The 27456-nt window shown below is 43.8% G+C and overlaps 1 protein-coding gene across 1 annotated transcript in view; it reads left to right on the plus strand.

The window, feature by feature from the left end:
• The window catches only part of TMPRSS5 (transmembrane serine protease 5), a 78661-nt gene that overhangs the window by 35707 nt on the left and 15498 nt on the right, over positions 1 to 27456 (plus strand). Inside the window, exons 4-7 of the mRNA XM_040326022.1 lie at positions 15666 to 15785; positions 20102 to 20237; positions 23747 to 23860; positions 26062 to 26105. Of these exons, the coding sequence (XP_040181956.1) occupies positions 15666 to 15785; positions 20102 to 20237; positions 23747 to 23860; positions 26062 to 26105 (414 nt within the window). The remainder of the gene's footprint in view (positions 1 to 15665; positions 15786 to 20101; positions 20238 to 23746; positions 23861 to 26061; positions 26106 to 27456) is intronic.

Genomic DNA, 27456 nt, shown 5'->3' on the forward strand with positions numbered 1-27456 from the left:
ACAAGTCCCAGCATGCCTGGACAGCTGCAGACACCCTGGTTGGCAAATGTGTATTTAGGCACTTTTCCTTGTTATTTAGCATAATGAATTTAAAAATTTTTTGGACATAGGACGTATGCGAACGTCCTGACTTCAGTGTCCTCAAGGCCCAAGGACGTTCGAATACATATTGCCCTTTAGATGTTGCAGAACTACAACTTCCAGCATGCCTGGGAATGCTGGCACTTCTAGTATTGTAAGTTCTGCAGGCCCCCATTTTTCAGGCCTTTATGCACGGGTCTCTAAACTGTGGCACCCTAGATGCAGCAAAAGTAAAATTCTTAGCATGCACTGACAGACCGTGGCTGATGGGAGTAGTAGTTTTGCAACAGCTGGAGGTGGACTGGTCTTGAAACCCAGAGTTAAGTAACAAACACGTAGTGTTTTGCAACCATTCTGCCTCCAGCTGTTTTTTTCCTGTTGAAAAGCCTGTGGCGTGCAAAACACAACCCAAAAACTCCACCCGGATGCAGTGAAAAATGTGCACACACCTAAAGAGTGACATCACAAAAAACTGCGACGGGTACATACGTCAGTGGTCCTCCGAAAAAGGTCCCGTCTCTGACCCCCCGGGGCGTTAGGCTCCTGACAGGGAAAAGAGTTAGCAACGCATATCTCCCCTATACGTGTATCCTGTGTTGTTAATAATATATTCATAATTATGCAAATGATAATGGCTGCTATATTTATGCAAAAAAGGTGGCGACCGAAATGGCAGGATATAAAATCTTTCATGTTACCCCTGTCATTGATTAATAAGGCGAGAATGCTTCCAATTGTTGAATAGCATACATTTACGTCATATATCCATAAGGCTGTCAACAGAAGTATTACAATATACTTTGTTCTTCATCTTGCAGAAGTTCCTGGAAACAGGATACGATGAGCTGCGGAGGCAGCCAGAGAAAAGGGCTGTGGTCAGCGCCCTAATCGCTGACTTTGGCGGCCAACATGACCACAAGGCCATTGTTAAGAAGTGGTCTGACCTGAAGAGGCGCCAAATGGTTCATGTCAGACGTCTTCGGGCTAAATATCATCCAGGTAAGTTATTGTTGACAGTTATGTTTTTTTTAAAAAAAGTGTATTTTGTGCGTGAACTCGAAAGAGAGAGGAGCCGGCCTGCAGGAGTTGGGAGGCCTCCCCCAGAGGCAATCTGCCACCTTTCTCCATGCCCCGGTTGGCAATGGCGGGTGTGAGGGGGTCCTCCCAACCCAACCTCGCATAGCACACCCACCAGGGGCGGGGCTGAGACCACCAAACTAAATTCACAGGTAGCCGAGAGCGGGATCCGAACCCCTAGCTGCAGAGGTGAATCAGTTGTCAGTGCAGTGGCAATCGCGTGGAGCCACCGCAGCTCCTTTGGTGACAGTTATGTAAGGTCATATGTAATTCATGTAAGGTCAGATGTTGTTAACCAAGATGCCATGTTGTGCTAACATATATCACCACCGGCCAAGGTATTCATAGTACTGTTGAAAAAAGACATGGGGCAGCAGACAGGAACACAGAAGTTATGTGGGAACATAATTTTCCCATTGCTTTGCATGGGACTTTAAAGAAAAACCCCGACCATGGCAAGTGGGGGTGGGTAAGGTTTAAACCACCTATCCTATGTTTGTGGCTGACATATAAGTAACCTGTGTGCCAAGTTTCATATAAATATCTTTAGCCGTTTGTACGTGATGCTGGAACATACATACATACATACATACATACATACATACATTTATGCACACACACACGTTGAGTTTTATATATATAGATTACCACTAAATTCCTGTGTTAGGAGTGGGGTTGTTATAGTAATCCCGTGTGCTCCATCAGGCCCTTTTTTTAACATGAGATGGTCTGAACAAAACAAAGTAGACAAAAACAGCTCATTTTAACATGGTTGCATCCCAGCTCACGCTCAGTCCCCTGTAGTGCCCACAAGACCCTTTAATATAACATTGTCCCATTGGTTAACTGTCTATATAAATCAATTTGTATTCATATACAATACAGCAGAGTACACAGAATTTGCATACGTCATTAGAAAACATTTTTATAATATATGAACATTGTGTTATTATAGGAGCTCCAATGCCAGTTATCCGCGCCAAGCGCAGAAGGCGCCAGGCCGATGAGGAGGAGGAGGAGGATGCGGCAGAGGAGGATGCGGCAGAGGAGGAGATGGATGAAGAGGAGCAGCCAGGGCCCTCCCACTCCCCAACCCCAGCTCCTGCTGAGGAGCAAGCTGAGGAGCTTCCCCCCCCCACCACCCCAACTTCTCAAGCAGAAGAGCAGGAGGAAGAGAGCGGTCCTGTGAGCCTCGTTCAGGAAGGTAAATATGTGCACAATGATTAATAACATTTCAACAATAAAATGTAGATATAAAAATGGACAACATATAAAGCGCACCTGTCAGATTGTAGAACCATAATATGGTATTGATGCTAGAAGTATACAGGTAGTGCATAATTATTAAGCAAGTAGTATTTTTGAGGATTCATTTTATTATTGAACAACAACCATGTTCTCAATGAACCCCAAAAACTCATTAATATCAAAGCTGAATTTTTTTGGAAGTAGTTTTTAGTTTGTTTTTAGTGTTAGTTATTTTCGGGGGATATCTGTGTGTGCAGGTGACTACTATTACTGTGCAGAATTTTTAGGCAACTTAACCAAAAAATAAATATATACCCATTTCAATGATTTATTTTTAAAAGTGAAACCAATATAACATCTCAACATTCACAAATACACATTTCTGACATTTAAAAACAAAACAAAAACAAATCAGTGACCAATATAGCCACCTTTCTTTGCAAGGACACTCGAAAGCCTGACATCCATGGATTCTGTCAGTGTTTTGATCTGTTCACCATCAACATTGCGTGCAGCAGCAACCACAGCCTCCCAGACACTGTTCAGAGAGGTGTACTGTTTTCCCTCCTTGTAAATCCCACATTTGATGATGGACCACAGGTTCTCAATGGGGTTCAGATCAGGTGAACAAGGAGGCCATGTCATTACTTTTTTTTATTTAATACCCTTTCTTGCCAGCCACGCTGTGGAGTACTTTGACACGTGTGATGGAGCATTGTCCTGCATGAAAATCATGTTTTTCTTGAAGGATGGTGACTTTTTCCTGTACCACTGCTTGAAGAAGGTCTCTTCCATAATCTGGCAGTAGGACTGGGAGTTCAGCTTGACTCCATCCTCAATCCGAAAAGGCCCCACAAGCTCATCTTTGATGATACCAGCCCAAACCAGTACTCCACCACCACCTTGCTGGCGTCTGAGTCGGACTGGAGCTCCCTGCACTTTACCAATCCAGCCACGGGCTCTTCCATCTGGCCCATCAAGACTCACTCTCATTTCAGCAGTCCATAAAACCTTAGAAAAATCTTTCTTGAGATATTTATTGGCACAGTCTTGACGTTGCAGCTTGTGTGTCTTGTTCAGTGGTCATCGTCTTTCAGCCTTTCTTACCTTGGCCATGTCTCTGGGTATTGCACACCTTGTGCTTTTGGGCACCCCAGTGATGTTGCAGCTCTGAAATATGGCCAATCTTGTGGCAAGTGGCATCTTGGCAGCTGCACGCTTAACTTTTCTCAGTTCATGGGCAGTTATTTTGCACCTTTGTTTTTCCACACGCTTCTTTTGTTTGATGATCACGCTTCAGAAGCTTTGCAACTTTAAGAGTGCTGCATCCCTCTGCTAGATATCTCTCTATTTTGGACTTTTCAGAGTCTGTCAAATCCTTCTTTTGGCCCATTTTGACAAAGAAAAGGAAATTGACTAATAATTATGCACACCTGATATAGAGTGTTGATGTCATTAGACCACACACCTTCTCATTACAGAGTTGTACATTACCTAATATGCCTAATCTGTAGTAGGCTTTCGAGCCTATACAACTTGGAGTAAGACAACATGCATAAAGAGGATGATGTGGTCCAAATACTCATTTGCCTAATAATTCTGCACTCCCGGGATGTGTTAGACACATAACAAGTGTATACACATGATAATGATTGATTAATAAGCAAAAAAAAAATTTTATTTATTTGGTAACGTTATTTTAAATCCAATTTTTTTTTTTATTATATCCTAACAGTATCAGGAAAGATGAGGAGGCAGACCGCGCTCATAAAGACAACCCACCAGAGGATCCAGGCAAATCAGCGCCAGATCCGCTACCTTATTCAGCAAAATGTGCTGCTGGAGCAGCAGCAATTAAAAAATATAGAGAAGCTGGAGCGCCTTCAGAAGCTCAATCAGAGTTATATCTGAAATTATGTTTTTATTAATAAATATTATTTTTTGGAAATGTTTCATTTCTTTTTGAGATAGATTTGTAGGTTTTTCAACACATCTAACTTAACATCAAACAAATCAACATCAACACATTTAACTTCATAATAAGCAAAAACATTTTATACTATTATTTTATTTAACAGTAACCTAGGACAAACTAAAGCACACGACACAGACACGACGAACACAAAATAAACAGTTGAAAAATGAACATAACAAAAGCAACAATATATATATATATACAAAGAGAGAGAGAGGGAGAGCAAGAAAGAGAGAGAATGCAGATGAGCTCTTGCAGACAGCCCAATGGTTGCAGTATAAATGCCGCAAAACAGTGTTTAACATAAGGTTCATTGTTATAGTTACACTTGCTGTTTAGATCCGGTCTGGTAGCTTGTAGCGGAGGCTGTTGGTGGATCCGCTGTGCCAGAGAGGTCATGAAGCTTTACTCAGCATGGAGGCAGCAGCAGGAGTATTAAAATATAATATAACTAGACAATGCATTTCCTGAGGAAAATGCGAGTGGGAATGCTGAATAGCTTAATTGGTGAGCCCCTTGCCAAAGACATTCACCATAACCACTACACTATCTTTAGGACACACAGCTTCTTTCTCTATCTGCAAAGTATAGCGTATGCTGACTTCCTGGTCGCCCCTCCCCCCTCAATAGGTTTCCCCTCCCCCCCAGGTCAGTGAGGAGGAATATTGCACTGAGGTCAGGAAAGTGATTTATAGAAAGAAATAACATTACAAACGCTTTTAATTCACAGATCTAATACATGATTTAAGCCTCCAAACAAAGCTTAATAAATCCTCAAACGTACATGCAATTGATACAACGACTACACCGTTTGAAATACACGGCCCTTGTAAACGCATCGATATGAAATTTATGTAGATAAACTTAAAAATGTGGCCATGTCTGCGATTTAGAAAAGAGCGTCTTTGTGAGTTCTGCAGCAACATTTTTTAGATAATTTAACATGAGAGTCTATGAGACATAATTTCTGGCTGTTGCTCCAATAACTAAAACTAAAATACGTATCGCAGACTTGATCACATTGCCATAAACCAGACAAGCATAGCTACGTTTTGATATAAAAATTGTGTATGAAAAGTAGATCTTGTGGGCGTGAGACCAATTTGTTTCCCCTTTTTGTAAAGATATTTTTAATTACAAAGATCTAGAATGTTAAGGTCACATGACAGACTCTAAATCCCCTCCATAGGATTACATTATAACCTATCGCATTTTTGTGAAAAATTCGCAAAACGTAAATTGCGTTTTCACCAAAAAATTGTAAACGCTAACTATCTGAAAAGTCATAGCCGGATAGCTAAATATTTTGTGACCGCTTTACAGTTTTTTCAGTGTCTGTAAGTGAAAGTATGAAGTAGCTGAAACTTTTGGCAGGGCATGTGAATTCAAAGGGGAAAAGGATGTTCTCATTGACTTCAATGTTAAAAAAAGGGTCTTAAAAGCTAAAAATTTATAAAAGTGTAAAAAGTAGGAAAAAACTTGAACAAGTCCCATCATTTGCTGAAAGAGACGAACATTTTTACAGTTGAATGGTCTCAATAGCTGAAAGTATGCCGAAGTTACGCAGAACCAAAAAACGTAAGGAATAATAAGATTACTAAATTTACGGATATCAATACTGGAAATGTTTATTAAAGCATTCACACTAATTAAGATTAATACATTTACGGGTATCCATACTAGGAATGCTTATTAAAGCATTCCCACTAAGTATCACACAGGCACGATTTACAAGCAGTAGTGGTAATAGTAATACATAGCATAAAAACACTTGGGGAATACTTTACAGCATTAGTAGTGGTCATAATAGTCAATAGTGTACCAAAAAATTGGGACACAGGTGTCTTGACTGAGCTGTAATAGTAGTAGTAGACATTGACAATACAGTGTCAAATCACTCGGGCAAGAGGTGCCATGATGAACAGCAGTCTTAATAAGAGTATATAGGGTGTGAAATAACTGCTGACATAGGTGTCTTGACTGGGCAGCAGAAGCAGCAGTAGTAGTATTAACAGTAGTAGTTGATACAGAGTCATATCACATGGGCAGGAGGTGCCATGATGTACAGCAGTCTTAATAAGAGTATATAGGGTGTGAAATAACTGCTGACATAGGTGTCTTGACTGGGCAGCAGAAGCAGCAGTAGCAGTATTAACAGTAGTAGTTGATACAGAGTCATATCACATGGGCAGGAGGTGCCATGATGTACAGCAGTCTTAATAAGAGTATATAGGGTGTGAAATAACTGCTGACATAGGTGTCTTGACTGGGCAGCAGAAGCAGCAGCAGTAGTATTAACAGTAGTACTTGATACAGAGTCATATCACATGGGCAGGAGGTGCCATGATGTACAGCAGTCTTAATAAGAGTATATAGGGTGTGAAATAACTGCTGACATAGGTGTCTTGACTGGGCAGCAGAAGCAGTAGTAGTAGTATTAACAGTAGTAGTTGATACAGAGTCATATCACATGGGCAGGAGTTGCCATGATGTACAGCAGTCTTAATAAGAGTATATAGAGTGTGAAACAACTGCTGACATAGGTGTATTGACTGGGCGGCAGCAGCAGCAGAAGCAGTAGTAGTAGTATTAACAGTAGTAGTTGATACAGAGTCATATCACATGGGCAGGAGGTGCCATGATGAACAGCAGTAGGAATAAGAGTATATAGAGTGTTAAACAACTGCTGACATAGGTGTATTGACTGGGCGGCAGCAGCAGCTGAAGCAGCAGTAGTAGTATTAACAGTAGTAGTTGATACAGAGTCATATCACATGGGCAGGAGTTGCCATGATGTACAGCAGTCTTAATAAGAGTATATAGAGTGTGAAACAACTGCTGACATAGGTGTATTGACTGGGCGGCAGCAGCAGCAGAAGCAGTAGTAGTAGTATTAACAGTAGTAGTTGATACAGAGTCATATCACATGGGCAGGAGGTGCCATGATGAACAGCAGTAGGAATAAGAGTATATAGAGTGTTAAACAACTGCTGACATAGGTGTATTGACTGGGCGGCAGCAGCAGCTGAAGCAGCAGTAGTAGTATTAACAGTAGTAGTTGAGCAGCAGTAGTAGTATTAACAGTAGTAGTTGATACAGAGTCATATCACATGGGCAGGAGGTGCCATGATGAACAGCAGTAGGAATAAGAGTATATAGAGTGTTAAACAACTGCTGACATAGGTGTATTGACTGGGCGGCAGCAGCAGCTGAAGCAGCAGTAGTAGTATTAACAGTAGTAGTTGATACAGAGTCATATCACATGGGCAGGAGGTGCCATGATGAACAGCAGTAGGAATAAGAGTATATAGAGTGTTAAACAACTGCTGACATAGGTGTATTGACTGGGCGGCAGCAGCAGCTGAAGCAGCAGTAGTAGTATTAACAGTAGTAGTTGATACAGAGTCATATCACATGGGCAGGAGGTGCCATGATGTACAGCAGTCTTAATAAGAGTATATAGGGTGTGAAATAACTGCTGACATAGGTGTCTTGACTGGGCAGCAGCAGCAGCAGAAGCAGCAGTAGTAGTATTAACAGTAGTAGTTGATACAGAGTCATATCACATGAGCAGGAGGTGCCATGATGAACAGCAGTAGGAATAGGAGTATATAGAGTGTCAAATAACTGCTGACATAGGTGTATTGACTGGGCGGCAGCAGCAACAGCAGAAGCAGCAGTAGTAGTATTAACAGTAGTAGTTGATACAGAGTCATATCACATGGGCAGGAGTTGCCATGATGTACAGCAGTCTTAATAAGAGTATATAGAGTGTGAAACAACTGCTGACATAGGTGTATTGACTGGACGGCAGCAGCAGCAGAAGCAGCAGTAGTAGTATTAACAGTAGTAGTTGATACAGAGTCATATCACATGGGCAGGAGGTGCCATGATGAACAGCAGTAGGAATAAGAGTATATAGAGTGTTAAACAACTGCTGACATAGGTGTATTGACTGGGCGGCAGCAGCAGCAGAAGCAGTAGTAGTAGTATTAACAGTAGTAGTTGATACAGAGTCATATCACATGGGCAGGAGGTGCCATGATGAACAGCAGTAGGAATAAGAGTATATAGAGTGTTAAACAACTGCTGACATAGGTGTATTGACTGGGCGGCAGCAGCAGCTGAAGCAGCAGTAGTAGTATTAACAGTAGTAGTTGATACAGAGTCATATCACATGGGCAGGAGTTGCCATGATGTACAGCAGTCTTAATAAGAGTATATAGAGTGTGAAACAACTGCTGACATAGGTGTATTGACTGGGCGGCAGCAGCAGCAGAAGCAGTAGTAGTAGTATTAACAGTAGTAGTTGATACAGAGTCATATCACATGGGCAGGAGGTGCCATGATGAACAGCAGTAGGAATAAGAGTATATAGAGTGTTAAACAACTGCTGACATAGGTGTATTGACTGGGCGGCAGCAGCAGCTGAAGCAGCAGTAGTAGTATTAACAGTAGTAGTTGATACAGAGTCATATCACATGGGCAGGAGGTGCCATGATGTACAGCAGTCTTAATAAGAGTATATAGGGTGTGAAATAACTGCTGACATAGGTGTCTTGACTGGGCAGCAGAAGCAGCAGTAGCAGTATTAACAGTAGTAGTTGATACAGAGTCATATCACATGGGCAGGAGTTGCCATGATGTACAGCAGTCTTAATAAGAGTATATAGGGTGTGAAATAACTGCTGACATAATTGTCTTGACTGATCCAAAGGAGTCATGGGAGAAAATCATGTGGTCAGATGAGACTATAATATAATTTTTTGATCATAATTTCACTAACCGTGTTCGGAGGAAGAATAATGATGAGTACCATGCCAAGAACGCCATCCCTAATGTGAAGCATGGGGGTGGTAGCATCATGCTTTGGTGGTGTTTTTCTGCACATGGGACAGGGTGACTGCACTGTATTAAGGAGAGGATGACCGGGGCCATGTATTGCAAGATTTTGGGCAACAACCTCCTTCCCTGAGTTAGAGCTTTGAAGATGGGTCGAGGCTGGGTCTTCCAACATGAGAATGACCCAAAGCACACAGCCAGGATAACCAAGGATTGGCTCTGTAAGGAGCATATCAAGGTTCTGGCGTGGCCTAGCCAGTCTCCAGACCTAAACCCAATAGAGAATCTTTGGAGGGAGCTCAAACTCCGTGTTTCTCAGCGATAGCCCAGAAACATGACTGATGTAGAGAAGATCTGTGTGGAGGAGTGGGCCAAAATCCCTCCTCCAGTGTGTGCAAAGCTGGTGTAAAACTACAAGAAATGTTTGACCGCTGTAATTGCAAAGAAAGCCTACTGTACCAAATATTAACATTGATTTTCTCTGATGTTGAAATAGTTATATTCAGCACTGTAAATACATCAGGTCCGGGGCTTCATCAGGGAATGCATGGCAAGGGACCCTTCAGCGCCCTGAACCGACGACGGGTGCCAGAAAGTCACCGCCGATCCAGGACTCATTCATCTTTATGAATGTGAGTCTGTCCACGGAGTCTGTGGACAGACGGGTCCTCTTGTCCGTGACCACCCCACCTGCCGCGCTGAATGTCCGCTCAGATAGTACGCTGGAGGGGGGGCAAGACAATAACTCCAGCGCATACTGAGCGAGCTCGCGGCAGGTGTCCAATCTGGCAACCCAGTACTCCATGGGGTCGTCGGTGCTCATACTGTCAGAAGCACCGACGGACGCCATGTAGTCTGCCACCATGTGGGCCAGCCGCTGGTGGTGACTGCTGCTGCTGCTGCTGGTGGTGGTACTGGGTCGCTCGGTTTGGAAGAACATCCTCATCTCTTCCATTAGGTCCCCTGCTCGGCTGCAGCTGGGTGCAGCCACCTGCTGGGTGAGATGAGGGGGGACAACTGGAGGCCGGGGAGTTGCCTGCTCCAACCGTCTGACAATGGCTGCCTGCAGTTCCTCCATCCGGTGCTGCCTCCGGCTGGCTGGGATGAACTGCTCCAGTTTCCCCTTGCACCTGGGATCCAAAAGGGTGGCCATCCAGAAATCATCCCTCGTCTTGATGGTCTTAACCCGGGGGTCCCTCCTGAGGCATCTCAGCATGTGGGCAGCCATGGGGAAGAGCACAGCCCGCTGTGACTCCTCAATGCTGGCCAGGTGAATGAGGTGCGACTCTTCTTCCCTGAGGCGCTGCTGGTCAAACTCAGACATGCCCAACCCCCGGACTATCGGTGCCCCCAACACCGGCTCTCCCTCCTGACCAGGCCCTGACTCCGGGACGACACCAGCAACCACCTCCTCCTCCTCTTCATCATCATCCTCCTCCTCCTCCTCCTCCTCCTGGTCCTGGCCCTGGTCTCGGTGGAGCATTGCTGACTCCTCCTGCTCCACCAAGGCACTCTCCCCAGCCTCGAGCAGGCGATCTAGTGTCCTCTCCAGCATGAACAGTATTGGCAGCACGCTATTGAGGCCAATTTGCTCACTGCTGACCATCTTGGTCGCCTGCTCGAAGGAGGACAACACTTGGCAGACCTGGTTTATCTGCCCCCACTGCGCACAGGCGATGAAAGGGAGTTGTGGTGAAGCCCTCTGAGTGCCTAGTTCCATCAGGTACTCCCTCACCGCCCTTTGCTGCTCCCACAACCTCTTCAGCATGTGGAGGGTGGAGTTCCACCGCGTCACACTGTCCACAATCAGCCTGTGAAGGGGCAGATTGTACTTCCGCTGCAATTTGGACAGGGACGCGGTAGCGGTTGGGGAGCGCCTGAAGTGGCTGGCAATCCTACGCGCCTTTGCCACAATGTCACTCAACCCTGGATAAGTGCGCAGGAACTTCTGCACCACCAGGTTGAGGACATGTGCCAGACAGGGCACGTGCGTCAGACTGCCAGCATGGAGGGCGGCGAGTAGGTTGCTGCCGTTATCGCAGACAACCATACCTGGCTGGAGCCTTCGGGGTGTCAGCCACTTCTGGACCTGAGCTTGAAGTGCTTTCAGCACTTCTTCTGCAGTGTGTCTCCGGTCCCCTAAACTAACAAGCTGGAGCACGGCCTGACAGCGCACGTGCCCCACACTTGAGTAGCTACGGGGGCGCTTGCTGGGAGGCTCAGCAGCTGCGGAGACAGTGGCTTGAGGGAGACCAGCAGTTCTCCCCTGGACACCCCGGGGCGGCACCACAAGATCGGTTGCCGACGATCCCTCACCGACGCCTCGGAGGGAAACCCAATGGGCCGTGAAGCTGATGTAGCGTCCCTGCCCATGCCTGCTGGTCCAGCCATCCATTGTCAGATGAACCCTGTCGCTGACAGCGTGATCCAGCGACAGGGTTACATTCTGCACAATGTGCTGGTGTAGGGCAGGGACACCAGTCCTGGCAAAGAAATGGCGGCTGGGGACACGCCATTGGGGTTGGGCCTGCTCCAACATCTGCCTGAAGGGGTTGCTGTCAACTATGTTGAAGGGCAGCAGATGTTGGGCAATAACCCTTGCCAGGAGCCCATTGAGGGAACGCACACGTCGGTCTCCAGGGGGGAAGGGAGTGGTGCGGTCAAAGGCGTCTGAAATCGACGCCTGGCGCCGGACGGCAGTGCGGGACACAGACGTGGAGGGTGCTGTGGAAGTAGAGGTCTGGCTGCCGGTACCATTACCTCTACTAGAGGGAGCGGGGGGGCATGACCTGCTGGAAACAGATGAAGATGTGGCAGGGGCTGCTGTACCCTGCTCACTTGTGGTGGTGGCGCTGCTACCACCACCACGCTTCATCTCGTCATACAACGCCCAGTGGTTTATCCTCAGGTGCTGGTTCAGGGCTGTGGTACCCACCCGAGCCAAACACTTCCCTCTCTTCACCCTCACTTTACAAATCCGGCAGATGGCCACGGTAGGGTTGTCTGCCACCAGGGTAAAGAAATTCCAGACAGGTGACTTCAGCACCGCCCTCCTGTCAGATGGGGTGACGCTTACTTGCACCTGCTGGGATTCGGTGCGCACAGGTGGAGCTGCCTGCTGCTGCTGCTGCTGCTGCTGCTCCTCCTCCTGACACCTCCTGCTGCCATCACCAGTGGAGACCCTGACGATGGTCTCCCTGGTGGTGACCTGGCGCACCGTTTCACCAGGGTGCCTACCTTCCCCGTCGTCACTGACGTAGTGAGCCGACGCGTCAGATGGCAACCATGATGGGTCACCCTCTTCGCCCCCAGAGATGTCAGACCAAGGGCTGAGATGTGTTGGTCTGAGGGAACCACGTGACATGGAGCCTCTAGCCTGGCTCCGCTGTCCCCTCACCCACGCCTGGGTCTGACTAGGTGCTGCTGTTTCCTGCACCAAAACAGCAGCACCAGTTTGAAGGGATGTCTCTGGGATACTGCCAGCAGGTATCCCATCCTCCTCATCCATCCCTTCAAAAAGGTCCTGACCATCAGGACAGAGCTGGAGGTCTGCCTGATGCATGGCCTCCCCCAAGAGATCCCTATCACTGTCGCTGTCGAACAGTAAGATGCTGGACTCTTGGGGGCTGGGGGGGGGTAGTACAGGCAACGGTGTAATGGTGGTACTACTGTGAGTCGGGACCGACGACTCAGTGGCACTGCTGTGCCCCATGTAGTCCACCACTACTTGAGCCTGAGATGGCAATATCGGGCGGCTGCCCGATGGGAAGAACTCCCGGATCAGGCGTACTCCCCTTGCACCCGATCCTCTACCACTAGTAGGGGCACGAGAGGTACCCCGTGCTGGCAGCGATCCAGCACTGGGAGTAACTCCCCTACCCCTGCTGCCACGGCCACGGATGCCGCTCATTATTGCTGATATGTGTGTGGGGGGGTTAAACTTTATTGGGGGGGAAAATGTGAACAAAATGTGTTTTTGTGTTTTTTTTACAAGACAGGCACGCAGACAAAGACGTACACAGACAGCTACTAAACTATAAGAAAAGTAGTACACCAGACAAGGACTACAAAATTAAAGAAAAAAAAAAAAAGCACTAAACAAACACTAACTTTTTTTTTTTTTTTTTTTTTTAAACACAAAACACAGACACTAAACACACACTAAGCTAAGCTAGATGAAATAAATGTACACTAACAGTGTGTACACTTACTACACAAAATTTAACTAAACTGAACACAAAACTTAGCTTTTATAAAAGCTCTTTAGGGAAAACTAAACAAAATTTGAACTGAGATGCCTATCAAATATCACTGAACAGCGAACCTGCAAGATCTAACAGTAACACAAGATGAACAAAACTTAGCTTTTAGAAAAGCTCTTTTATAAAGCTCAGCAAAACGTGTTCTGAAATCTCTTGCAAATATAACTGAACAGGGAGGATTGCAGGATCAAACAGTAACACAAATGAAAAAAACAGCACAAAACAGCACAAAACGTAGCTTTGAAAAAAGCTCTTGGGTCTATTGCTTTGAAAAAAGCAGTTGATATACTGGAAAAGATCCACTGGAATCACTAAATAGCAATGCTGGTGATGATCTAAATCAATCAAGAACAAAGACACAGGAAACCAGGAACACAGAAACAGCCTCCACACTCTATAGCCAGCTTCTGAATCTGCAATGAAATGGTGCTGGGAGTGAGCTTATATAATGTCCATGCAGGCAGGTTCCTATTGGTTGCTAACCTGTGACGAGTGTGGAAGGAGAACTCTGATTGGCTCTGATGCAAAAGGGCGGAGCAAATAATCGCGCAATATTCCTATTGCCGAATATTCGCATTGCGAATATTCGGCAATATAAAATGATCGCTTCAGCTACTCGGCCCAATGGCTCTAATCATACCAGCAATGCTTTCAGACGTCTATGGAGATCACTAGGATGTGATCTGTTTTAAAAATGAAACTGTAAAAATCGCTCTGATGCGGAAGATCGGGGCGAGGAAAGTAATCGCGCGATATTGCGTTTGCCGAATAATCGCATTGCGATCTTTCTGGAAAATTCAATGAACGCTTCAGCTACTCGGCCCAGGGTCTCTAATGATACCAGCAATGCTTTTAGACGTCGATGGAGATATCTAGGATGTGATCTGATTCAAAAAAAAAATTGTAAAAAATCGAATATTCGGAATTGCGAATATTCACCGCGAATTTCGAAATATAGCGCGATTTCTCGAATATGCTATATTCGAGTCGAATATTCGCAATGCGAATATTCGTGAGCAACACTAGTGATCAACATTGTCGGCTATGCCGAACGCCGAAAGCCGCCTGAAAAAAAGGTCCGGGACTTGTTTTGAGCTTCAGGCGTACGGGGTTTCGGCGTTCGGCGTGGAGATGTGAACCATCTCCATAGCCGACAATGTTAAATCACCCCTCCAGCGTATTGCAGGCTGCAATAGCGTCGCGCTACAGGCGACAAAACGCCTAGGTGTGAATGGAGCCTAAGAATCACTAGGGCACACTTAACCCCTACAACTCTGCCTAGTGGTTAACCCCTTCACTGCCAGTGTAATTTTCACAGTAATCCGTGCATTTTTATAGCACTGATCGCTGTAAAAATGACAATGGTCCCAAAAATGTGTCAAAAGTGTCCGATGTGTCCGCCATAATGTCGCAGTCATGATAAAAATCGCTGATTGCCGCCATTACTAGTAAAAAAATAATAAAAATGCCATAAAATTATCCACTATTTTGTAAATGCTATCACTTTTGCGCAAACCAATCAATAGGTGCTTATTGCATTTTTTTTTTTTACCAAAAATATGTAGAAGAATATGTATCGGCCTAAACTGAGGAAAAAAAAAGTTTTTTATATATATATTTTTGGGGGGATATTTATTATAGCAAAAAGTTAAAAATATTGCTTTTTTTTCAAAATTGTTGCTCTATTTTTGTTTATAGCGCCAAAAATAAAAACCGCAGCGTTGATCAAATACCACCAAAAGAATACTCTATTTGTGGGAAAAAAAGGACCTCAATTTCGTTTGGTAATCACGTCGTACGACCGCGAAATTGTCAGTTAAAGCGAGGCAGTGCAGAATCGCAAAAAGACCTCCGGTCTTTAGGCTGACAAATGGTCCGGGGCCTAAGTGGTTAAAAATGTAAAACTAGAAAATCGGAAAACAAATTGCTAGTATGTGCTAGTTGGAAGAATTTTCAAGGAAAAGTCTTATTATGTTCATTTTGTAGAGGTAAATCACATATGTAACTGCGACTACTATAATGTGTGACTGTAATGGAAGGGAGGAACCATGCCTTGCAGAGAAAGACGAATTATGTAACCACTGTCGATCCATTATTTTTGATTCATTTTACAACTTATAAACTGTTAGAATGATTACAGAACCCAAGAACTATCATTTTATTGCTTTTAATGTTTGCAGTGCAGTATTTGATGAAGCCCCTCATTTACCAAGGTTCCATTTCATTACAAGATGCTGAGGTGACCTCTCGGTGCAATGACACTGACAACAACGAAGTGGCTACAGTTCCACGCAGAAAAGGTTTGTGAAGATATCATTAATAATTAACCATCGTGTGTGTGTGTCACCAAGAAATTACTGTATTTATTGGCGTATAACACTCACTTTTTTACCCTGAAAATAGAGGGTAAACTGTGCCTGCGAGTTATACGCAGGGGGCTGTGGAAAGTTTTTTTTCCTGAAACTTCCCTCTTAAAGCGGGAGTTCACCCGAAAAACAATTCTTAACACTAGATTGAGGCTCATTTTGTCAAGGGGAATCGGGTGGTTTTTTTTTAAATCGAAGCAGTACTTACCGTTTTAGAGATAGATCTTCTCCGCCGCTTCCGGGTATGGTCTTCGGGACTAGGCGTTCCTATTTGATTGACAGTCTTCCGACAGGCTTCCGACGGTCGCATACATCGCGTCACGAGTAGCCGAAAGAAGCCGAACGCCGGTACGGCTCTATACGGCGCCTGCGCACCAACGTTCGGCTACTATTTTCGGAAAATCTTGATCGCGATGTATGCGACCGTCGGAAGCCTGTCGGAAGCCTGTCAATCATATTGGAACGCCCAGTCCCACAGCCCATACTCGGAAGCGGCAGAGAAGATCGCTCTCTAAAACGGTAAGTACTGCTTCGATTTAAAAAAAAACACCCGATTCCCCTTGACAAAATGAGCATCAATCTAATGTTAAAAATTACGTTTTTGGGTGAACCTCCACTTTAAAGTTAGGGTGCGTGTTATACTCCTGTGCGTGTTATACGCCTGTGCGTGTTATACGCCGATAAATACGGTAGTTAATATGCTTTGGCTTATTTCTTTGCGTTTAGAAAAAGATGAAGCATAAATTTTCGTTTAGCAAAGAAAACATACCTAACGGTCTTTAAGGCAAACAGCAAAGAACACAGAGTGGTAGCTTTTGCCAGCCAATTATAAATTACATTTAATTGGTCCAACTGCACCAAGCATCTGGGTATCACTGTGTTTCATGCCATGCTATTTCAAATTTCCTATACAAATTTGCATAAGGGGTGTTTAACCACTTCAGCCCCGGCCCATTTGGCTGCCAAATGACTGGGCCACTTTTTGCGATTCGGCATTGCATCGATTTAACTGACAATTGCGCGGTCGTGCGACGTGGCTCCCAAACAAAATTTAAATCCTTTTTTTTCTCCCCACAAATAGAACTTTCTTTTGGTGGTATTTGATCACCTCTGTGGTTTTTATTTTTTGCCTTATATATAAAAAGCCAATCTGTCATACTATTTAGAAAAAGGGGGGGTAGGTAGCGCTAAAAACCCACACAACTTGGGCTAGATTCAGCAAAGAATTACGCCGGCGTATCCATAGATACGCCGCGTAAATTCAAAGCTGCGCCTGCGTATCTTCTTTCTGTATTCAGAAAGCTAGATACGCCGACATTAGCCTAAGATACGACTGGCATAAGTCTCTTACGCCGTCGTATCTTAGGGTGCATTCTCACGCTGGCCGCTTGGTGGCGTTCCCTTCGTTTTCGGCGGAGTGTATGCAAATTACCTAGATACGCGATTCACAAACGTACGTGTGCCCGGCGTTCGTTTTTTACGTCGTTTGCGTAAAGCTTTTTCGGCACCAGGGAGAAAGCCTTGCATTACTGTGTGGAGTTACAGACAGAAGAACAGGAAGTGAGGATTTCTCAGAAGAAATAAGGACATTTAAAAGCAAAATCGAACGATGAAGTAAGTGAAGGAGGACTGCACTGAGGTAAGTAAGTAAGTAAGTAAGTCTGCCCAAAACTCCTCCTGCTAAAATCAAAGCTGCCAGGAATCCCAAGCAATGCCATTGACTAAATATAGGTACGATCCCTGGCTGGTTTGTTTGCTAAAAAGAATCCTAGGATCTGTGTTTTAGCAGTGGTAATACAATGGGGTGACATCATCAGATAGGAGGTCATAATGGTGGTGTAGAAAAATCATCGGGCAGGAGGTCATTATGATTGGGGCAGGATCCACAATCGCTGGTCGCCGTTTCCATGTGTTTGACTTTTTTTTGGAATGAGTAATACAGGGTAATTATGTAATAATTCCCCTGGGGGAATATCTATGAGGCCTCCATAGCCCTCGGGGCTTTCACACTGGTGAGACAGCAGCGGCTCTTTCAGAGTTCTTTGCAGGCACTATTTTTAGCGTTATAGCGCCTGCAACGTGCCCCAGTGTGAAAAGGGTCTTGGCATGTGTAGTCCCACTGAAATATTTACCAAAACCTTTTGAGTTGCCTCTTCCGCCACTCCCAACATTGGGTGCCCAAGTCTTTTTTTCGTAAGTTGAACCAAATTTTCTCCTCTTTCATTTGGGGCCCATCCCCGCCCAGGTACAGACTAACAACATTAATGAGGCCGCGGACGCAGGGTGGCATGGCATTCCCGGACTGCTATAAGTACTACCTGGCCACCCAGTTGGTGACTGCGGCTTGGTGGTTGCGGCCGGATGGGACAAACGCATCCACTGCCCTGGAGGCTTCGGTGGTTGGCTCGCTGGAGGCCCTCCAGCTTTTGCTGTTCCGGGGCCCCCGTGCGCCGTACCCCCTGACCCCCTCCATAACATCACACAGTTTCTGCAGACTTGTTGGCTGCACATCCATGATGCAAATCTCCCATTTCACCACATCCCAAAGGTGCTCTATTGGATGAGATCTGGTGACTGTGGAGGCCATTGGAGTACACTGACTTCATTGTCATGTTCAACAAACCAGTGGTGAGATGATTTGAGCTTTGTCACATGGTGAATTATCCTGCTGAAAGGAGCCATCGGAAGAGGGGTACACTGTAGTCATAAAGGGATGGACATGGTCAGCGACAGTATTCAGGTAGACCGTGGTATTTCAACAATGCTTAATTGGTACTAAGGTGCCCAAACTATGCCAAGAAAATATCCCCCATGCCACTACACCACCACCACAGGCAGCCTGAACCGTTGATACAAGGCAGGATGGATCCATGCTTGCATGTTGTTTATGCCAAATTCTAACTCTACTATCTGAATGTCGCAGCTGAAATCTCAATAGACTCAACAGACCAGGCAACGCTTTTCCGATATTCTATTGTCCAGATCTGGTGAGCCGGTGTGAACTGTAGCCTCAGGCCTCGTACACGCGACCGTTTTCCTCGACAGAATCCATCATGAAACTTGGTGGCAGAGCTTTTTTGCCGAGGAAAACGGTCGTGTGTATGTTTTTCATCAAGAAAACTGTTGTGGAAAAAAAGAGAACACCTTCAAAGTCACTTAAATCCCCTTTCTTCCCCATTCTAATGCTCAGTTTAAACTGCAGCAAGTTGTCTTCAACACATCCTAGATGCCTAAATGCATTGAATTGCTGTCATGTGATTGGCTGACTAGCAATTTGTGTTACCAAGCAATTGAACAATAATAAGGTGGGTGGTGATTGTCTAATAGATCACAAATCCAAAATAAGAAAGGAGACCCTCTTCTAATGAACCCAAGAGATGTGCAGGCTTGGGCACTTGAGAACAGAGATCTCTTTACTGGAGTCCTAGGAGACCTCGATCTTTGTGGTGGAATTAACCCTATATGATCTACCAAAATCTGAAATATGACTTGCTGTATGTTCTCTCACAAAACCAACAGTTAACCCAGTCGTGTTCAGGAAGCGAAAAAGACACTCTTATCTTTCAAATATTTGCAAAAGAAAATTTATAGGAGAAGCCTAAGGCCTCGTACACACGGTCGGTTAAATCGATGAGAACGGTCTGATGGACTGTTTTCAACGGTCCAAACCGATCGTGTGTGGGCCCCATCGGTTATTTATCCATCGGTTTAAAAAAAGCCAACTTGTTTTAAATTTAACCGATGGATACCTAACCGATAGAAAAAAACGATCGTTTGTAGGCACGTCCATCGGTTAAAAATCCACGCATGCTCAGAATCAAGTCGACGCATGCTTGGAAGCATTGAACATTGTTTTTTTCAGCACGTCGTCGTGTTTTACGTCACCACGTTCTGACACGATTGTTTATTTAACTGATGGTGTGTAGGCACGACTGACCATCAGTCAGCTTCATCGGTTAACCGATGAAAACGGTCCATCAGACCGTTTTCATCTGATGGACCGATCGTGTGTACAGGGCATAATACATACTTGAGTCATTACCAAGCCACCTGTTTCCAAGCACAAGCAATTTCAGTGCAACTGATAATATCATATGGTCTGGTGAGATCTAACAAGGCAAAGTCACATTACATAATGTATTATCGTTTGGTCATTTCAGTCAGTAACATGATAAATAAAGATTTATTTTTGTTGCAAGCTTTTTTTTTTTAAACTTATGAAAATATTCTTTCATATGAAATGGTTTCAGTATCTTTCAGAATAAACACAGAAAACTTCTTGTTGGAAGTACAGGTGGAATATAAACAAGAATGGCTCCTAACCTGCCATGAAGGATGGAACTCATCTTGGGCAACACTTGTATGTAAACATCTGGGTTATATCAGGTAGGAAATTCCACTGCAATATAACAGTTAAGCCCTGTACACACGGCCGGCAATCTCGTCAGGAAAAAAACGTTGGTTTTCCTGACGAGATTCCTGGCAAGCTTTCCTTGCTCGCCGAGTGTACACACACACCATTCAAAAGAACCGCCGTTCTTTTGAATGACAAGAATGCGGTGACGTCATCGACTACGACGAGCATGCGCTCGTCACATTCGATGCCGTCGCCGCCATCTTGCTACACCCTACACTATGCCTTGTAAGCTACCGCGCATTGCAGGAAAACACTGCAGAGAATCCCGACGAGAAAAATAGAGAGCAGGTTCTCTATTTTTCTCGTCGAGATTCCCGGCAGTTTTCCCGACGAGAAACCTATTACATTCCCAGAGTCTGCACCACTATAGAAATTGTCATTTAAAGTAGACTATCTATCTATCTATCTATCTATCTATCTATCTATCTATCTATCTATCTATCTATCTATCAAATATTTCAGCCATCACTGTCAATGGCATGCTAATGAGACTCAATGGCAGTTCCAGCTGTGTACAGTCCTTAACTCTAATGCCTCGTACACACGACCGGTTTCCCGATGGGAAAACTGTCATGTTTTCTTTTGGTCAGGAAAACCGGCCGTGTGTATTCTCCCTAGCAGTTTTCCCGACAGAATTGTCCCAAATGAAACTACAATAGTCCTTATAGAAAGTACTAGTAGCGCAAAAAGAAGTCCCCGAACTTTCGGTTTCGGCGCCGCATGGAGTAGCTGGCCCTCACCTCAGCTCCCGCAGCCAGACTCACAAAACGGCTTACAAAGCCGGCAGACCCGTCCCCGACCACCGGCAGCACCATCCTCCATCCCCCGGCCATAAGATGAACCGTTTTGTGGAAAAAAACAGCCCACGATCGTACGCGACAGCCACAAATCGAGGCTCTGGCTTCGGCCTTCACGGAACCCTCCGCGGAAACGACTCCCGCAATGGAGGTAATCGGCGCTTCGGCCCCCTCCTCCTCCTCACAGGCTATCACGGCTACTCCACACGCAGGGGATCCCAATACAGAGCTCATCGCCCAGGCAGTGGCAGGTCTCCTATCCCCCAATGATTGCGGGCTCTGTGGAGAAGGCCATCAGTGCAGGCATGCAGAAGCTCCAGGCCCAGATAGGGGAGCACGCCTCCAGATTAAATGAGGCTGAACACCGCATCGCTAACGTGGTGGAGGAACTGTACCAGGCCCAGTCCACAGAGCAGGCCCAAGACAAGACGAACAGGTACATCCTTGAGAAGCTGGACGATTTGGAAAATAGGTCCAGAAGGAGCAACCTGCGTTTCGTGGGCGTCCCAGAATCGCTACAACCTTCTCTACTCATGGATCTATGCTCGAGTCGCATTCCTGAAGCATTAGGCCTCCCAGGCCCCTGCACAGTCGAGCGTGCCCACCGTATGGGGTCCTTTAATTCCGATCGCAAATCACCCCGCCCCATAATAGCCAAGTACCTCAACTACTCGGACAAAGCTCTCATCCTACAGAAATTCAGGCAGTCCAATCTCTCCAGATCGACGGAATAAAGATCCTGATTTTTGCGGACTATTCCATAGAAGTATCCAAGAAAAGAAAAGCATTCCAACAGATCTGCTCAGAGCTTCACCGACTACAAGTCAAATTCACCCTGGCATTCCCAGCTACCTTCCGGCTTAAAGCCCCCAACGGTGACCAACTCTCTTTTCACGAACCGTCTGAAGCGGAGGCCTTCCTGAGATCGCAACACTCGGGCCCGCAGCTCAGTCCTTCTCACAGGCTAACCTTAACTCTATTAGTCCAAGATTATTCTACATAGAGAGGAAAGATTTGACATAGAGAGAAAAGATTTGACATTATAGAGACAGTGTTGGGGTAGACTGTTAGACATGAACGACGAAACAGCGAAAAACATACAAACGTTAAATCTGTCATTGAAGGCTTATGGTGTCTGTCGAAAGTTCTAATAAGATTCGACAAGCAGCTAAACTGTATGACGCCGCAATCGTACATTTCCGGTCAAATGCTCGGCCCATAGGCTATAGAAGAATTAGAATTTTGGTTGACTAGTAATAATAATTCATAAATAAAATTATTACTAGTGTCATACAACATTAGAATTCTTCTATAGCTTGTAGACGGAAAATTAGATCAGAAATGTACGATTAACTAAATAACTAAATAAAAAAATTTTTTTGGATGAAAATGAAATTCTGAAACAAAATATTTCAGTGTGCACATGTCTAGTACATGCTCTTATGTCGCGTACACGTGACCGTTTTTCGGGTTCTAAAAAATGACATTTTTTTTAATGTCATTAAAAACGATCGTGTGTGGGCTTCAGAGCATTTTTCAGGTTCTAAAAAATGGACAAGTTTTTTTTTGAACATGCTCTATTTTTTCAAGACAATTTTAACGTTGTCGTTTTTAAGGTTGTAAAAAATGGTAGTGTGTGGGCTTTAACGACATGAAAAAACCGTGCATGCTCAGAAGCAAGTTATAAGACGGGAGCGCTCGTTCTGGTAAAACTACCGTTCGTAATGGAGTAAGCACATTCATCACGCTGTAACAGACAGAAAAGCGCAAATCGTCTTTTACTAACACGAAATCGGCTAAAGCAGCCCAAAGGGTGGCATCATCCGAATGGAACTTCCCCTTTATAGTGCCGTCGTACGTGTTGTACGCTTTGCTAAAGCATTTTTTTTTCACGATCGTGTATATGCAAGGCCGTTTTAATGATCGGGTTGGAAAAAAATTCATTTTTTCTAGACCCTTAAAAACTTCATTTTTTAGAACCCAAAAAATGGTCGTGTGTACGCGGCATAATACCTCATCTATCTGGTGAGTGCATTTAGGAGGTGGAAGTTGGACAAATTATCGGTGATAGAGTGGATTATACTTGCACCCCGGGATTTTTGCATCCACTTTCTGAGGAAGAATACTTTGCGGATTTGCGGCTGTCCCATTCGCGCAGTCACAGGCGCGTACGATCGTGGGTTGTTTTTTTCCACAAAACGGTTCATCTTATGGCCGGGGGATGGAGGATGGTGCTGCCGGTGGTCGGAGTTTTGTGTGTCTGGCTGCGGGAGCTGAGGTGAGGGCCAGCTACTCTATGCAGGCGCCAAAACCGGAAGTTCGGGGACTTCTTTTTGCACTACTAGCACTTTCTAAAATGACTATTGTGGTTTAATTTGGGACAATCCTGCATCATATCAATGATTGTATTTTTTTTAATATTTTTTTATTTATAGTCATCTTGAGTGTCACTATTTCAATAGTATATGTTTGGTCATATGTCAATGTGTGTGTTTATAAAAGTATAAGCGCTGCACTGTCACTTTTTAAATTACAGGTTATTTTCATCAATAACAACCAAAAATCTATTAGATATACCTAAAAATGTTTAGGAAGCAAAATCATTGTTTTCCAGTGTCATCAAAATATCGATCAATGTATAACTCTCTCTTCCTGTTTTGTTTCTAAATTACTCCCCCAAGGCTTATGCAACACAAAGCTGTAAATCTGACAAACTACAGGCTAAATCACACTCAAGGATTTGCGCAGATCCCTCTTGCTCAGACTACTTCAACAAAACATATTTGGCAAACCAGGTAAGTTATTCCCTGAATTAAGTACAGATTTTAAGGCAAAATAATTTGACACATCCGATAATCAAATTAAAATCTGGCCATACACTTTTAATTTATTTTTCTTTCAGCAGGATGATAAAAAATATATATACATAACATATTCCTCAATCCATGCTTTATAGGTGAATGTCCCCCTGCTGGGCTATTGTACTCTGACAGCTCGAGCAATGGCTGTTAGAATATTTGAACAGCGGCCACATCAAATCAGGCAACTTTTATCCTTGCTCCTTTGATTTTACAATTGAAAGATGTCAGATGGGGCTGGGAGGGGGGGGGGGGGCTGACAGACCCACCCACTAAATTGATTTCAGTCGTTAATCAGACCAAACTTCAAATAGTGTCGACATTACAGTGGGGGAGATGTGGATATTACAGTGGGGACTATATATGGTGATGATCCGAAAAATTGTCCGATCCGTGACTCTGATCCGAGGAACAATCCGAACCATGAGTTTTTTGATCCGTTGCACCCCTACCAGCTACGTGTTTGACCTATAACATTTGTTGTGTTAAATGGTATACTGCATGTGCTACTGTAACGGAATGACCTGTGACACCCAGAGGCTTTTGAAGGATGGGGGGTACTCCTGTGCCAGCATCACTAATGATTCTTGGGTCTAGGGTCATAGGGCATAGGGTGACTGAGAAATATTAATTATAAATTACATGAGATGGGACATTACTGATAATTCATGTATTGAAATCTGGACATATTACAGGTGATTTCATTCTGACCCCCAACCGGTCAATAAGAGTGTCTCCTTCAATGCTAATACTGTTTTTTGTGAAAAGTCTATTGATGATAGAGGTGTTGTGAGTTAGCAGTCTAAAGGTCAGATGTCTCCTTTCAGGGGTAGGGAATTAGCATGTCAATTATGTTTAGTAAAGGAATGTGTATTATGCAGGTGAATCACTTATTGTCGGAGACGGAACGTCTGGGGGATAATTAACTCCTCTGAATGTCATTATCTAAAAGAATGTGATTGAAGCCCCATTGTGTGATGTGTGGGTGGAGAGTTTCTTTGTCCCTGTGATTAACTGTAACATGCTTGTACTGTATATAAGAAAGCTAAGATACCATTAAAGGTTCATTCATACATTTTGAAACCAGTAACAGAGCTTGTCAGTCTCGTTATTTTTGGAGATGGAATGGATCGTGTCTGCTGGATTGTAGATTGTCGGATAAGCTGTCGTGGTTGATGGAATGGGAATATCGTAAACGGTGGTGACCGTTACAGCTACCATTTCTTTAATTTTAATGCTTAGTACTCTTTCTTGCATGTGTCTGATAAAACATTAATAAATAATGTTAAAACCAAAATGTATAGAGTAGAAAATAGTTAAAGCCCATCATGTTTTTTTAACATCAGTGTCCCATTGAGAAGATTTCTCTTAATTTCCTGCTTTATAGGTGCCACAGGAAGTTAGAGAAATTCCCTCCTAGGCAGTTGTCACAAGAATGAGTAGAATATTTTCCTTATATTCTTTTCTACTGACAATTTTCCTTTTAGTCCCAGTGGCAGTGTTTTACCAGGACAAAGGAAGAGCGTGAATCTCTTTATTGGGGACAATGACAGCAACAGAAAAAAATGGGGTAAAGTTAGAATAGTGTAGTAATGTGTGTAAAGTCCACAATTATTTTAATTTTTTTTAATAAAAAGTCTCATACTGTAAAATATCCAATGCTTTTTAGGTGCCCCTTCATCACGGCTTGGTAAGGCAGGGTTCACACCTGGATATGGCTCACAGCAGGGGGTCCGATGCGTCCCTGATCTCTGCTTTAGGGACAAATCAGGTCTGAATTTTTGCCTGAATTCGGACCTGAAAAGGAGACAAAGATTCACAGGCCTCCTGTGCAATATGCTCTACGGCCACCCTGGAGATGTGTGAACTGGCTCCATAAAGAGCCAGTCACAATCTCCTGTTGTGCAAATTGGATGCGGGTAACCCCTATCCAATTCGCATAAGTGTGAACTCAGCCTCAAGGTTATAGATAGTGGATATTGAACTTGTGAGCCCTGTGGTGCTTTTAAAGGGCTCTTTGCAAAATTGAAGGCCAAGCAGCTTTTTCTCCTGATGCTTTTGCTGTTAAAATTACCAATTTACATTTTCCTAATTTTGTAGTGTATTTCTTGTGTTCATTTTACCATTTTTATTTCTAGACGTGAATGTCTTTCTGGTCACGTTGTTGCACTGAAGTGTTCAGGTAAATTTCCCCTGTACTTTTCTCTTATTGTTGAACATACAAAATAAATGGTAGTACATGTCATCAAAGTATTAGTATTAGTAATGAAGTATGAATTTTGTCTTTGGATGCTTCCTGTAGCCAAAATCTGTGTTTGGCTTAATATAACTCCTACCTATCACAATAGGTTGCCACTGTAGAATGCACATCATATAAAGCAGTAGGCACACTCAGACAGAGAAAGCAGTCTGGCAATGTTTATCAACAACATTGCTCAGCCGCGAATACGGAAAGATACAATGAAACATTGTTTCATTTAATATCGCTCTGTTTATTCATCTACAGATCAAAGGGATGAACTTTACTCTGCAGATAAAGCCAGTCAACCCATTGCAGACTCTGGGCCTTCTAGACACGCCCCAAAAAAATGTCATCAGTGTACACAGGACATGTCTAGCACATCAAGTCCTTCTGCCCTGCTGCCAGAATCCCCCCTGTCCCAGTACATGGCAGTTCAGCTCTGATTAATCACAACTGCATTGCCGAGTACACAGAGAAGGTCCTGGCAGTAGGAGCTGTAAAAAAAAAAAACAGTCTGGCAATGTTTATCAACAACATTGTTCAGCTGCAAATACAGAATGCTACAACGAAACATGGTTTCATTCTGTATCTTCCTGTTTATTTATCTACAGATCAGAGGGATGAACTTTGATCTGCAGATGAAGTCAGTTAAAGCAACATGACAGTTTTTTTTAAATAAATGTTCCTCTGTTGAACCCCTTATTAACCCTTAGTTTACTCTAATCAGCCCTAATTAACTCCTGATTTTCCTTCTCCATTGAATTATAATTTTTCCTGGTGATTTGTTATTTGTATTTTATTAACTAATATTTAAACATTTTTTCTGTTTTGTTTTCTTTGTTAATTAATATTTTACAACGTTTAAATATATTTACATGCATCACACTGAAAGAAAAAGCGCAAAATTAAAAAAAAAAAAGACTTTTTGCAATGCTTTGTACAAAAATCTGAATTTTGTGTTTTAAACAGGACAAATTACAGAATAAAATGCACACTTTTTACGTGCAGTAACACTGTTTATTTTTAACTGAACAGTGCTCCAAAAAAAGAACGTACCTTTTTGCTTAGTTTTATTATGTTTAATTGTCCAAGGATTGTGAAACAAAATTATTGTTGCAGGACAATATTCACAAAAAGAAAGCCTTGTTTGTACTTAAGATAACAACGTAAAACATATATTGTTTTTTTAAGTAATGACAAAATGATTGCAGAATAAACAGGCTTACAGCAAAAATGTGAAAATTGCTCTGGTCTATAAGGGGTGAACAGGTGTAAGAGCCGAAGTGGTTAA

Source organism: Rana temporaria, chromosome 10 (genome assembly GCF_905171775.1).
Source record: "Rana temporaria chromosome 10, aRanTem1.1, whole genome shotgun sequence".
In the NCBI taxonomy this organism is placed as follows: domain Eukaryota; kingdom Metazoa; phylum Chordata; class Amphibia; order Anura; family Ranidae; genus Rana; species Rana temporaria.